We start from the raw sequence: 15,567 nt of genomic DNA, 5'->3' as shown, positions 1-15,567 counted from the left end.
GAAGGAAATAAAGAAATGAAGAATAATAAAAGCACATTGTTCAAAAAATAGTGGGGATAAAAGAAGAAAAAGACAAAAAAGGAAGAATAAGTCAAACCCTAGAAGAATAAAAGAGCAAAGTCTTCGACCACTGCCCTGTTTTTCCTCATGATGGCATCAATCTAAGTCAACAGCTTCACGATTACGATTCAAGAAAATGTCAGGAGATTTTTCAGTGAAATGACAATCATGGATTTTCAGCCTCTAACCATTATAGAAGGAAAAAAATCCAAAAAAGGAAAAGCATGCCTAGGAAAAAGAGGCATGGTGAAAACCCAAGAGGGTACCTCAAGTAAGTAAAAACAACAGACATATAACAGGCTTGATGAAAACTCAAAAAAGTATTAAGGTAAAAAAGGCACAGCTACTAAGGAGCAAGTAAGACTAAAAACTTATGATGTTGTGAAAACCTAAAAGAGCATCATAGGGAAAAATAATGGGAATTAAAGTTAGCCATAGTGAAAATCTGAAAGGGAGTTATGGACAATAATAACCGAAGAAACAAAAAAAAACGGGTATCAGGGGAAGCTCGAGCTACATCAGTGAGAGTAGAAAATGACAATCATGGATCAAAATTCTTTTAAGTCTTGCCTAAAATCAGGAAGATAGGATACCATTGCCTACTACTCTTAGGAAATCCAAATCCTCAGGGGATTAGTCCAAGAAAATGCATCTTGCATAGGCTAAGTCAATACTCTAATTCCCACATCTCGGCATAAAATTCCAAACACAATCACACACAAACAAACTCATGGCATGCATACAATATTTCTTATCATTAAAATTTTATCAATTTCTTTTTTTATACATTTTTTCAAGACTATAGCGCAAGTCAGCAAGTAGCAATAGGGTGATAAGGAGGACGGTGCCCGAAATCAAAGAAAGCAAAAGATGAAACATCCTTCTAGAAATCAAACTGTCGAAAGAAATGAATAGGGTGGTAGGAGCAGTACCCACAGAAGCCGAAAATCAAGAAGGGTACATGTTTATAGTTGTAAATCATCGATGATCCCCATAGCCAAGTGAAAAGGAGAGCTAGGGGGGGGTGGGTTTTGAACAGGACAATGTCAAATAATCAAAATAAATGCAGAACATATAAAGAATACAAAAATCTCAATCGCCTTAGTATTGAAACCTTGATTTTAAATTATTCGCAGGACATTCTTCGCCTAAAATATTAGGCAGGACAACCTTATTTCACGAATGCCTTTAAAATCAATCTTTCAAACTACCAAGAGAAGATAAAAGAATTATAGCATTCACCACAAAGAATGAAATAATAAATAACATTCACCACCAAAAGAATGAAGCATTCACCACAAGGCACAAAGAGTTATAATGGTTCAGTGCTTAAAACAATCACACCTACTCCACTCCCAAAATTACTACCATCGTATTTTTTATTTTCACTATAACAAGATTTTCATAGGTTCACCTTAACAACCAAATACAATTCCTTGTGATTTTCATTGGCTATCACAATAAAAATCTCTTTTATGATTTTGACGGGCTATCACAAATAAAAACCCCTTTTGTGATTTTGATGGGATATCACAAATAAAAAAACCACTGAGAATTTCACAAGTTATCTCAGAAAAACCTAAATAAAATAAAGCTGTAAAATACTTATTTTCAAATGTAGATTCGAAAATGTAGTAGAAGCTTATAGCAGAGGAACTTCTTTCTTGAATGTAGATGAGACAGTATTCACTTAAACAGAAAGAGTATAAGGTTCTATAGATTTTAGAAATAAAAAACTCAAATGTTACTTGATTCAATTCTCTTTAGATCTCAAAATGAGTATAGAATACTCTTTAAAATAAGATTGAAATGATCTTTAGAAAAGGGAATTGAATAAGCTAAAAATTAAATTATAAATACCACAAAAATAGCTTGCCAGAGACTTGAGCTACTCTCTCACTTACAAAAACTTTAGAGTGATTTTTCATTGTGTTTTAGAATGATAGAAAGCATCTATTTATAGTTAAAGCTATTGAAAATTCGTCTAGCCTAAGAAAGGCTTCGACTAGCTGGATTCGTTCCAACGGTTATTGGATCACGTGAGATAAGATCTATCTAAAATTCGACTAGCCCGATGGCAAATTTGACTGGCCAAATTTGCCAACTAGTTGGCCGAATTCCTGAAAAAATCAAAAGTTCGTATTGTTGAAATTTGACCCGAGCTTACTCGGGTTATCCGAATTTCAAGCTTAGGCTAGTCGAATAAAAACTTAGGTTGGCCAAATTTTCAACAAAATTTATTATTTTTCCTGAACTCGAAGTTACGCTAGCTGAGGAAATTAGGCTGGCTGAACCAAAAGTTAGGCTGGCCAAATTCCAGAGCAAAAACACTTATTAAAATCCAAGTTTAATGACTTTTTGAAAGATCCTAACTTAGGGTCTTTCTAGGGTTATACCACATGTGTTTTCGCAATATATTGGACAACTTGTCTTGAACTTTGACTTGATCTTGTCTTAAAATCAGGCGATGACTACTTGAAAAGATATGTTAATCTTGAGCTGATCATAAGCTGATCTTGAGTTGATCTTCAGGCATGTAAAGTAGTTGAGATTCTGTTGTAATTCCAAACTTGTGATCTAACTTGATGTAATTTTGTCTTACCAAATTTGACAATCCATGTGTGCTAAACATAAAAGTACTTACACCAAGTTACCTCCCAACTACACAGACGGGAGAGCATACACTAATACAATAACTCATTGCACTCAGTAGTGAGAGAGAGAGAGAGAGAGAGAGAGAGAGAGAGAGAGAGAGAGAGGACAATAGGTCCACCCTATATGTGGAAGGATCGGTAAGTGGATTTTGTCTCTCTCAAAATTTTCTTTCAAATATGACTCTCAGAAGGTGATAAAAGGGCAAGGTCTGGCTGACTAATTTTGGTCGATCATCCTATGAGGATTGATGATCAGATCCCAACAAATGTCCTAGGGATACACGCCATCCATCTCATCCCATGGTGATTGATATTCAATGGATCATGAATAGAACATTTGTCTCAAGCAGGGATCATCATATCCTCAAATGAGAAGAGGAAATATTATGCCTTCTAACTGAAATTAGAATTTGAGCAGTTCAAGTATTTACCTTTCATTTTATTTTATTCTTTAGTTTGTTTGACAGTTTGTCAATTGTAATGAGCATTATTTATACATTGATAAAATCAGCATTGTTTTAGTTATTTTTTATTTTATTTATCCATCTTTGTTCTTCTGAGAAATATATTGGCTACAATTACTGGTGAAAGAACAAGTCCTTAAGACATGGTAAAAAGAATTTATCAAGGAAGACTAACCCCTATCCTTCCACAAATTTCCTAATGGTTGTTATAACCATCGGTGACTGACAAGAGCGGTTGAGTCCTAAAATTTGGTTTTAAACAGTCCATTTTAACACGGGTCACTAGTGCATTCAATCAAGTATGATTCTTGCATGTCGACACTATCTTAAACGTACATGTTAGCTAAATATAAGCCCTCATTAATATGTGTGGTCTTATCTTTATTTGAATTGCACAAATAATAGTAACCACGAACATGGGGGTACCCTTTGTAGGGTAGCTGTGGGCACGAAATGAAAGAACCCTCTATTTTAGACTATATATATATATATATATATATATATGGGAAAAGATTCGATGTGGTTGAGCTCATGGGAACTTCCCATGAGGTCGAGCTAGGTGGGCCCCACCATGATGCGTGTCGAACATCTACCCCATCAGTCAGATGCACCATTCCATGATGGGCCTAGGGCTTAAAAATCAAGTCAATCTGTAACTTATGTAGGCCACACCACATACAAAAGTTGGGAGGGGTTACCCTCCATTAAAACATTCATAATCATTTGTTGGGCCCACTGAGGTGTGGTTCACAAATCCAGCCAATCCATTATGTGTGTCCCACTTGGATGAGGGGTCAGACCAAGTTTCAAACGCATCCAAATTTCATGTGAGCCCCACCAAGTGCTTTTATATGTTTTAGGTATGTCTTTACATGATTTTAGATAGTATGGCCCACCTGAGTTCTGTATACAGTTGATTTTTGGCATATCCCATAATTTAAAGAGGACCCATCGAATGCCCGATGTTAATGTTCGACACGCATCATGGTGGGGCCACACAGCTCGACCTCATGGGAAGTTCCCATGAGCTGGACCGCACAGAGCCTTTTCCATATATATATATATATATATATATATATATATATATATATATATATATATATATATATATATATATATATATAGTGAATATAAATTTTGGCATATATTTATTCAACCGGACAGTTGGACAATCCGACGGGTGTGAATTTTGGCGAGTGACCCATCTAGAATTGGGCCCAACGGACGAAATATCTGGATCTAGTATGCACGCGCACATGTAGAGAGATGAGTGCCTGATAGCAAACTTCTAGCCATGTACAGTTGACCACTCTAGGATAGTATAGCTAAAAAGAATCACTAAACATGAATCATATATCATTCCCAAAAGCATAAGAATTCTACCAAAAAAATAACGAAAACCCAAATGAATCCCCGAAATTTCAGGAGTTCTTAAGAGTAAAAAATCCGAAACATGGTCCACCAAATTTAAACTTGGTGAATCAAACCATAATCATCAACACAATGGCAGCTATGCCGACCATCAAGGCCTGATATCTTGTTGCCACGATCCCATTTGCCGAACTAGGAGGTCCTGGAGGTGGCAAAACTGAGACTAGCGTGTCGTTGACGGTGATCGCAAGTTTCTGGCGGCCTTTCTCACAGTGCCTGTCCATTCCACATATGTACCACTTCCTGCCGGGGGTTTCAAGGGTGATTACGTCATTTCCGGAGGTGAGAGGCACGTTCGCTAGCGACACAGTGCAGTCCCTGAAGGCAGCAGCCCCACTGACCTTGTAGACATTGTGAAATCCGGGCTCGTAATTAAAAACTGCAATTAAACAAATTTGGATATTAAGAATAGCGATTTAGACAGTGCTGAGACGAGGACAGGAATTGGCTAGTGGTCGGTGCTCTGTGGGCCCCACTGTTGGATGTGTTTCATCCATGCTGTCCATCTATTTTTCCAGATCATTTTATGGTATGAGCCCAAAAATGAGGTAGATCCATGTCTGAAGTTGACCACATGACAGGAAACAATGTTGATTGAATGCTCACCATTGAAAACTTCTTGGGGGTCAAAGAAGTTTTGAATTAAGTTGATATTTGTTTCTTCCCTTCATCCAGGTCTATATGACCTAATCGACCGTTTGAATGGCAAATAAACATTACAGTAGACCTGGGGAGGATTTTAATGGTGGACATTCAATCACTACTGTTTTCATATGGTAACGTGGTCCACCTGAGATTTAGATCTACCTCTTTTTTGGGATCAAGCCCTAAAATGATCTGGAAAAATAGATGGGCGACGTGGATAAAACACATACACAATGGTGGGCCCATAGGGCACTAACTTGCATCAATAGCCAAACCATGTCCGAATAATGGGACTCACACGATCCTCCTCTGTTAGGCCCATGGGTGGGTTCAGGGAAATGAGAAAATGAAATTGGTAAATAAATGGACTTGCCAATAGAGTTGTACGCCAACCAAGTTGGGTCAGTTAACTTGCTCGACTCCACTTAGAAAAGTTAAATTCAACTCAGCTCGAAATTGAGCTTGAGCTGAGTTGAGCTGTTTTTTGAGGTCCAAAATTTTTTGAGATGAGTCCAAGCTGGGGGGAGCTTGAATCGGCTCGATTTGGAACTTGACTTGAATGTGACTCGGTTCAAATCTATTCAACTAGGATTGGGTTTACATAATATAAATATTTTACATAATTTTATATTTAAATAAATTTTATATATATTAAAATCAATCAAATTTAAACTTGGACTCGGCTTGAAAGATCAAACTCAAGCTTGGCTCAAGCTGTTAACCAAGTTGAGCCAATCCGGCCGCTTCGACTCGAGGATTGAGTTGAGCCGAGATCGAGCTCAGATTTACTAGCCGTGCCGAGCCAAGCTGGGCCAAGCTGGATTTTCAACTGGTGTGCAGCTCTCCTTACAAACTTCATAAATTTGCATTGGTTTTAGATTTCACAAATATCAGAGTTCATTGTTTGGAAATCAAGTTAGAAAATGCGTAGTTTTGTAAGTATTTATTACAATGTCAGGGCATTTATTACAATAAAATAGCTTTTTTGCTTTATAAATAGTCTTTGTTTGGATTTTCCGGAAATCTACTAAATCCATGGATCCAGGGGTCTGGTTTGGGAGAATCCAAAGATTTTTTTCCCCGAATAATTCATTTGCAATCGAACAATCCCAACCATCTAATCAATGGAGTTCTTTTCATCCACAACCAACTATGGGTTATTAAGTTTCTAAGCACTCATTTAAAGTCCAACATTCCGAACAAATAGATGGCAGATCATTGTCAACCCAAGGTGGACCTGCCAGATGAACAATCTGGACTGCTAAAGAGGTGGCCCACACCTGCACAGAATGTTGGCCTAGTTCGAGCTGTAATGATTTTTCTTTGGTTGTAAAATTACTAAAATATTGGACACAAAAGAGAAAAGTTGGAAGCTTAAAGAGAAACAATTTCGTTTGTGGGCGCGGATTGGGTACTCCCCCACCGGTACCTAGCTAGAGACGGAGGGTCCTGCCAAGGGATCTACGGGGACCATTGAGATCTATATGTTTAGCCCACGCCGTCCATCCATTTTTACTGATCAGTTTACGACACGAGCCCAAAAAAGGAGGCAGATTGAAGGCTCAAGTGGACCACACCGCAGGAAGCAATGGGAATTGAATTCCTACCGTTGAAAACTTGCTAGGGCCCACCATGATGTTTATTTGCCATCCAACCTGTTCATAAGGTCACGTAGACCTGTATGAAGAGTAAAAATAAATATCAGCTTCATCCAAAGCTTCTGTGCCCTCCCAAGAAGTTTTCAGCAGTAGACTTTCAATCCCCACTGCTTACTGTGGTGTGGTCGATTCAAGCCTTCAATCTGATTCCCGTTTTTTGTTCATTCTATAAAATTATCTGTAAAAATGGATGGACAGTGTGGATAAAACATGTACATTACAGTGGGCCCAACGTAGCCCCCAACAGGACCGTCCGTCTCTAGCTAGGTCGCGGTGAGTGTAGTACCCCATCTCCGCCTTTCGTTTGCTTTCATTTCTGCTCAGTGGACTAACGTAGCAGTTAAAAGAATCGTCCGATAGTTTAGGATGTGGTGATTGCCAGCCTCTGAACATGTTCGAAATGTGTCACATGTGTGTGGGATCCAAACCATCTAAATGAAGCTACATCACATGACCATTCCTCCAGCCAAAAACCAGGCTCGAAAGATTTTCATATGGCCCACAACAAGGACTGAATTAGAACTTTCACTTCAAATTCGGATAGGCAATCACCTCATGTATTGGATAAAACTGAAGCAGAATAATTTTCTCGTGGCACCCAAACAAGCCCAATCATGGCTACCAACAAATAAATAAGTAAATAATGAGTGTGGTTGCATTAACTTACTGAGCTTATCCCCGACCCTGAAATCTTTGCCAGCAGCCCAGGCTTCATAATCGTATACGATGGTCCACCCGTAGTCATCACCGACCACATATTCTTTGGCCAAAGCTACTGATGGAAGGACAACAACGATGACCACAACAACAGCATACGTTTGCTTAGAAACCATTACAGCTAATTTCAATATAATTATGATGCTTAAACCACTCTTAGCTCCAATGGTCTTATAATGGCCCAATTCAGATCGTTATTGCATGGGTCCGAAGGGTTGTAATTTATAGAGAGGTTTCTATGGAATATGACATACAAAACTCAAATAATAAAGATGAGCTGTTGGTTTTTGTGGCCGGCTAAGGGCGGCATGGCCCGTATGTATGTCATATTCCATAAGAAGAGATTATTTAAACTAGAGAGGGCACAACCGTTAATAAGAACACATTAGAGACCACCTTTTTCATGACCATGTCAATGTATATGGATATGTCACACATGTGCCAGTAGGCACATACGTACAACATGAGAGTCGTTCATCAGGTCGGCACTACCATAAACATGCCTTGGCCCAAAAATTATTTTGGCAATTTCATCGTGCGGGCCACACATCTACAAGATTATTAATGGTTAGGAAAAAAATGTTGGATGGTCTATATATATAATTAAAACATATATTTTGTGACCCTGCTGATGAGTGGATCTTTTGTTATGAGACATCGTATATATGTTCTTGGTGTTCTCCATCTTGTGAGTGTATTGGATCCTGTATGCGTGCTCCTCTTTAATCTCTTCTCGTGTGTGTTAAATTGCTCGTTATCTAATACAGATATAACCTTATGCTACAGATTGCACCACATGGATTTACCTTGTTTCCATTGCGCATTAAGAAGAGATCCTGCGTATCATTTGAGAGGCAAATTAATGCTTTATAATAAAAATATTTTCCCATGCATGTTGTTGTGTTATCTCATGTCACACAAAATATGTATGCTGTTGTGCATGTGTGCCAAAATTGACATGAGTTCGGTTCAAACTATGGACACCATTAATCCCTAGCGTTGAGATAGAATGGTGTAGACCAATTGATAAGACGTCTATTTAGCCAATTGCCCGCTCGTTGATCAGTTGACTTGTAGAGGTTAGGGCTCTTCCTCTTATGAGCTATTTTTTCCTTGACAATCAAAGGCTTTTGAAAGGTGGAGCAATCGTTGTGGTTGAACAAAATAAGATTTTAGGATGATATCAGGGAAGATGCGATTGAACTCTTGCCAAGAAACGGATCACCAATCCAACTGAAAGCAGCATGGTGCTTCCTAACATAGCGTGTTGATGAGCAGAGCTGTGGCGATTCCAGAGACTACAACTACGATCAGCCCCAGCATATGAGCATATGTGGTGAGATTATAAGACTAAACTCCTTCAAATCTGGCACATAGGTATATGTGGAAGAGAATTACTGCTACTAGCTACTGCTACAAGGACTGATTATGCTACTCCTAAAAACTAAAGATCCATGGATGATGAGTGGTGGATGGATTAATCCTATGCTAAGAGAAACAACATTGCATTAGACTGATTCCGAATTCGATCTGAAACATATCCATTCGGGAGACCAAGAGGTTATATGTGTGTTCGGTTATTAGATCTTCTTCTCGAATCAATCTTCAATCTTTTATTTATATAGCTTTCTCAAGCAAAGGGAGAATAATCAATCATCCAATGTGACATCTTCTCGTGTAACCAGCTAGGAAAAATCAGTCATTACACATTTTTTTATTTTTTTATTTTTCAATTTTATTATTCTTATTATTTTAATCGTGGTGTACCCTTGTCAAACGCATTTCATCGTTGATGTAGCAATAACGGTCATCCATCTTCATCCGGAGATAACTGTAACACTGACGTTTTTTGATGAAGTTGTCTGCTCCGTACGTGCCTTAAATATATCCCTGTGTGCCATGTGTCATGATCTGCACTGTAGATCTGATTTGCAATATTTTGGTACAAACATTATCCCCTTGCGTTTCTTGTTACTCCGTAAAGAATGGCGATTAATGAAAATAGCTTCTTAGTTGCAACATCCTCCGGTTCACCTTCTGCATCACTCATCATTTCCCGTTATCCCTGGCCATCAAGAAGCACTTAACCTCTTAACTCCAATTAACATAATTATCGCCATTAAGGTGTGAACAACACAATCGACAAACCATAAATTCTTTAAAAAACACAGAATCAGGCACACAGCCAACCCGCACTTCAAAGGAAACTTTCATTTTCACTTTCTTGAAACAAGTGTGACATGATAAGCTTTATTGAATAATAAACGATGATCAACCACGTGTCATTCCCTTCATTCGACTGATCTTTAGACGATGTTTCTAATATATTATTTTTTAACCGTACACCACCATGCGTTAAACAAAGAAGATATCTTTGTATCTCTATAGCGGCTTTTGTCTCGAATTTCATGTAAAGCGTCATGCAATAAGTAATGCAACGCATGCGGCTTCTCTATGTACATTGAATCGCCTCTATGTACATTGAATCGCCCCTGTTTTATCTTTTCTATTTCTCAGTTTTAATCTTCGAAACCCTAGTTCATTTCTTATGGCAAACTGTTATGGCTCCAAAAAAAATTAAGATCTTCTAACACTTTGACGTCCATATTGTCTTTTATCTCTGGTGGAACCACTTTATGAATCGACTTGCTCAGAGGTAATTTTTTAATCTGAGTATGAATCTTCTGATTCTTTCTTTTATTTAAGGCACTCATTTCCCCCTTCTTGTAATCCAAACCTAATAGACATTCTTCATCATTTTCCATCTGACGGCACTACAAGAAATTATCCTTTTACAGACGAACATAGTTCCAATGAAATAAATTTCATTGGTAAACAGGACTTTTCCTGACGAAATATTATTTCGTCGGCAAAAGATTCCCGCCACGACCGAATATGTTCCACCCACCATTTACAATGACGGCCTGGAAACTTTTACCGATAAAATTATTTATCATAGGTGAAAACTATTTTTCCAACGATTCTTTCATCGGTAAAAGTAATTTTTCCCAACGAACCAAATAGTTCGTCGAGAAAGGAGTGTTTACCGACGAAAATAATCGTCAATAAAGGTGTTTTTTACCGACGGACATAAACCGTCGGCAAAAATCATCATTTTGAATTTTTTCGATAAAATAAAATAAAATTTTATAAAATTTTATAAACAACGAAAATAATAGTTGATAAAGGTATTTTTTACTGACAGACATAAACCGTTGGCAAAAATCCGCATTTTGAATTTTTTGATAAAATTTCATTACTGACGAAAACAATCGTTGGTAAAGGCATTTTTTACTGACGGACATAAACCATCGGCAAAAATCGGCATTTTGAATTTTTTTATAAAAATAAAATAAATTCTGATAAAATTTTATTACCAATGAAAGTAATTGTCGGTATTCCCGACGGTCATAAACCGTCGGAAAAAATCAACATTTTGAATATTTTGATAAAAATAAAATAAAATTTTATTACCAACGAACATAATCATCAGTAAAGGTGTTTTTTACCAACGGACATAAACCGTTGGCAAAAATCAACATTTTAAAATTTTTTTATAAAAATAAATTAAAATTTGATAAAGTTTTATTACCGACGAAAGAATGGTGTTTTTTAACCGACGGACATAAACCGTCAGCAAAAATTGGTATTTTGAATTTTTTGATAAAAATAAAATAAAATTTGATCAGACTTTTAAGATTTTAACAATAAAAATTTAGAATTAGAATTTTATTTTTTAAAAAAAATTTGATAATAAATATGATATTTTGTTAAAAGTTTTAAAAGGAAAATTAAGAGTAAACAAATATACATTTTGAAACAGAAAAAGTGATTTTTAAATGAAAATTGAGATTTATCTCTGAAAAAAATAACATTTTTTGCTAAATTATTAGGCACATCAGCTAATTGAACCTTTAACCGTTTTTTGACAATTCTAATCAATCCAAATTGAAGACTAGATAGCTTCAGATGTTTAAATTAATTTTCACTTAAATTGTTGATCAATCTTGTATGCCTAATATCTTTCTCATATGTAGCCTGATCGGGGCGAGTAACTAGTCAAATTGAGGGTATTGATCAATAAAATAGGATGAATAAACCAGACATGAAAAATGGGCCAAATATTTTGGTCAAAATTGTGGCCCAACTCATTGACCTTGTGAGAACCTAAGAATTGATGTTAGTAAGTTTTGTGGGCCCCATCATGATGTGTGTCGAACACCATGCATTTGATGTGTCCCCTTTAGGTTGTGAGATATCTCAAAACTCATCTGTATACAAAACTCAGGTGGGCCATACCATCTAAAACTATGTGAAGACATCCTAAAAAGTATATAAGCACTTAGTGGGGCCCACATGAGTTTTGGATGCGGTTGAAACTTGGTCTAACCCATCATCCAAGTAGGACAAACATAATGAGTGGGTTAGATATGTGAATCACATCTAGGCAGGTACAATATATGATTATGAATGTTTTAAGGAAACCCATCTCCACTACATTTAGGTGAGTTACGCATTACCTTTAGCATACTGAGTAAATTTTGTGGGGTCCACCATTATTTATTTATTTTATCCACTCCATTCATCCATGTTAACAGATAATTTGAGGTCTAAAGAACAAAAAAGAAGCATATCCAAAGCTCAAGTGGACCACACCACAGGAAATAGTGTGATTGAACCTCTATAATTGAAAATTTCTTAAAGGCCATAGAAGTTTTGGATCAAGCTGATGTTTGTGTTTTCTCTTCATTCATATCTTTTTGATATTATGAATAGATTGGATGGAAAATAAACATTACTGTAGGCCCAAGGAAGGTATTAATGGTGGAAATCATTATTCCACATTATTTCATGTGGCATGGTTCACTTGAGTTTTGGATTTATCGAAAATTTGAGATCAACCCACACCATTCATCCATTTTTCGAGAACATTTTAGAGAATTATCCAAAAAATGAATCATATCCAAAGATTAAATGGACCACACGACAAATAAGGGGAAGGAATTGGCTACTCCCCCCAGACACCATCCAATGGTTGGTGGTTGGTGCTCTATGGGCTCCACCATGATGTATGTGTTTAATCCATGACGTCCATTTATTTTTAAAGATTATCTTATGGCATGATACCAAAAATGAGGTACATCCCAATCTGAAATGGACCACATTACAGGAAACAGTGTTGAATGAGCGTCAACCATTAAAAACATTTTGGGGGCCATAAAAGTTTTGGATCGAGATGTTTTTGTTTTTCCCCTTCATCTAGGCCTATATGACCTAATAAACATATTGGATGTCAAATAAACAGTACAGTGGGCCTTATGAGGATTTTAATGATGGATATCCAATCACTGTTGTTTTCATGTGGTGTGGTCAACCTGAGATTTTTATACTTATCATTTTTGGGCCCCACCATGATGTATGTTTTGTATCCACACCTTCCATCCATTTGGAGAGATCATTTTAGGGCGATATCCAAAGAATAAGTTAAATCCAAAGCTCCAATGGACCCCAACACAGAAAATAGTGGGACAGTGACGCCCACCATTAAAAACTTTTAAAGGCCACAAAAGTTTTAGATCAAGCTGATATTTGTGTTTTCCCTTTTTCCATGTATTTTTGAACTTTTGAAAAGGTTGGATTTCAAATAAACATTACGATGGGCCTTAAGATAGTTTCAACGGTGGGAATCTCTCCCCGCTATTTTCTATGGTGGGGTCCACTACAGATTTTTATCTACCTCATTCTTTAGCTCATGACTTAAAATGATATCTCAAAATGGATGGACTGTGTAGATAAGGGGCCCTATAGGGCTTATAAGACCCGTATCCTAGTCTGTACTATTCTATCAACTCCCGCGATCCTTCCCATCTAATTTCAACAACCCACGACCTGTAATCGGCGTTTGCATGCGACCCTAAGTCATATCCCATAGATCTGAGTCGGCTTAATTCGATACTTGTATCATTGTGACCGCACCATCGCCGCGGTTTCAACACTGCGTCTTGCATATCGATCTGATACCCTGGTCAGAAGATGTGGGCCACGTTCAGTTCGAGGAAAAATGACGTGCGTTTGCAATCCCAAAAGAATCTCTACAATATGTCCCATCAATCAATCAATCAATCACCTCGTGTAAAGTACAAGAGCAACCCATGCTTTCTTTCTCCACAAGTCAAGCAATCTACCCCAAAAGTTAACAAGTCTCTCAGCTCACCCATCATTCACTCACATCCATCACCCATCACTCTCTCTCCTTACAACCCTCTCTTTCTCTTTCTCTCTCTCTCTCTCTCTCTCTCTCTTCACATTTTCCAACCAACTAAGCAAAGAAAAAAAATGGACGTCCAAGGGAGAGGAGAAAGCCATGTGTGGCCCACCTTCCTACCACTCAATCCCACCCTCCATGCCTCATCTCAACCGTTGGATCATATTCTTTGGAGCTATGGAACGCGTTGGTGGAATAAGGAAGAGGAGATCAAAGGTGGGTGTTTTTATAGGCCTAGATTTCACTATTTTTATGATGGGCCAAGTGAGGCCTACCGATTGATGGTAGGGATCTCACTTTGCACCCTTGATGTGGCCGATGGCCCACCTTGATTATCATGATCATTTCATGATGGGGCCATTCTCTATAGACCCCATCATGATGCTTACTTTCTAATTTGAAAGAGGTCATCTAGTCCTTTCAATTTTAGTGGACAAGGAATCTCCACCGTTGATTTTGATCGGTGGGCCCATATGAAATATGACCCACTTAATGTATGTTGTAAATCATGCAAGGGAGGGCCCATAGTGGCGGGGTCCCTTCATCACTCGATCTCTCTCTCTCTCTCTCTCTCTCCTTCCTTATTTTGTGGCCCACTTAATGAGTTATGAGATGTCCAAACCGTTCATCAAATGGACCCCACCTTAATGTGTATCTTATGCACACCATCCAACCATTTGGTGGCCCACCCTGGTAGCACGTCTATGGGTGGGCCCACCTTAAAAATGTGTTACCCAAACCGTTCAGCATCCAGGGACGCTGGATGTGGCTGCTTTGGTGAAATGTGAACTGACGTGTGGTGTACAGGCATGAGAAATATATATATATATAATCATATTGATTCAAAGCTTTGGGGTGGGCCACTCATGCAGGCCCCACCTTGACGTATGGGTTTAATCCATGCCGTCCATTCCATTCTCCAGATCATTTTAGGCGTTGAGTCGAAAAATGAAGTCAATCTGGTTTTCTAGCGGGCCATAGTATAGGAAACAATATTTTCTACCTTTGAAATCTATCTTGATGTTTCTATACCCCAAAATATACCGAATATTGGCCTTGATGGGTCCGTCTTAAGCCCTAGAATCCAACGGCTGAGTCGAATTCCTCTAATGCGGGCCCCACCTGTGAAAAACCACAGGAAAATAATTTTTCAAAAAAAAAATATATACATATATAGGCAGCAGGCGCTGCTGATGTGCAGCAGCGTCCTACTACACTGGGACATTGGAGGTGGGACAGGGGTCCCATGCATGGGCCCTACCATGATGTGTCTTAAACATCCACACCATGCACCTGATGGCCCCTTTGGGCAGTGGACCCCCCCTCCAAAAATTCAGCCATATACGTGGCTCAGGTGGCCCACATCATAGGAAATAATGGTGATTGAACGGCTACCATTGAACCCCTATTTGGGTATCACAAAAGTTTTGTATCACTATGAAATTTGTTTTTTTCTTCATCCGTCCGTGTGATCTTATCAACAGTTGGATGACAGATAAACGTTATGGTGGGCCCCACGTGGGACCCAATAATGTTGTGTTTCACCCACACCGTCCCCATACATATGAGAGTGCACGACTGGTGTACCTCTGCTGGAGTGGTGTCACCAAGATCCATGGGTCCCACCAGTATCATCCATGCTGTCCACCTATATGGGACCCACTCCATGATGC

At 38.2% G+C, this 15,567-nt stretch overlaps 1 protein-coding gene across 1 annotated transcript; it reads right to left on the bottom strand.

Moving 5' to 3' along the window:
* Positions 1-4,659: 4,659 nt before the first annotated feature.
* On the bottom strand, positions 4,660-7,745 carry LOC131217420 (blue copper protein 1a-like). Its single transcript, XM_058212343.1, has 2 exons — positions 7,580-7,745; positions 4,660-4,988 (listed from the first exon to the last, which is right to left on the bottom strand). The coding sequence occupies exons 1-2, from the start codon at positions 7,743-7,745 to the stop codon at positions 4,660-4,662; spliced, it is 495 nt and encodes a 164-aa protein (XP_058068326.1).
* Positions 7,746-15,567: the final 7,822 nt, after the last annotated feature.

The sequence above is a fragment of the Magnolia sinica genome, chromosome 10 (assembly GCF_029962835.1).
Source record: "Magnolia sinica isolate HGM2019 chromosome 10, MsV1, whole genome shotgun sequence".
In the NCBI taxonomy this organism is placed as follows: domain Eukaryota; kingdom Viridiplantae; phylum Streptophyta; class Magnoliopsida; order Magnoliales; family Magnoliaceae; genus Magnolia; species Magnolia sinica.
This window is presented reverse-complemented; position numbering and strand designations above follow the sequence as displayed.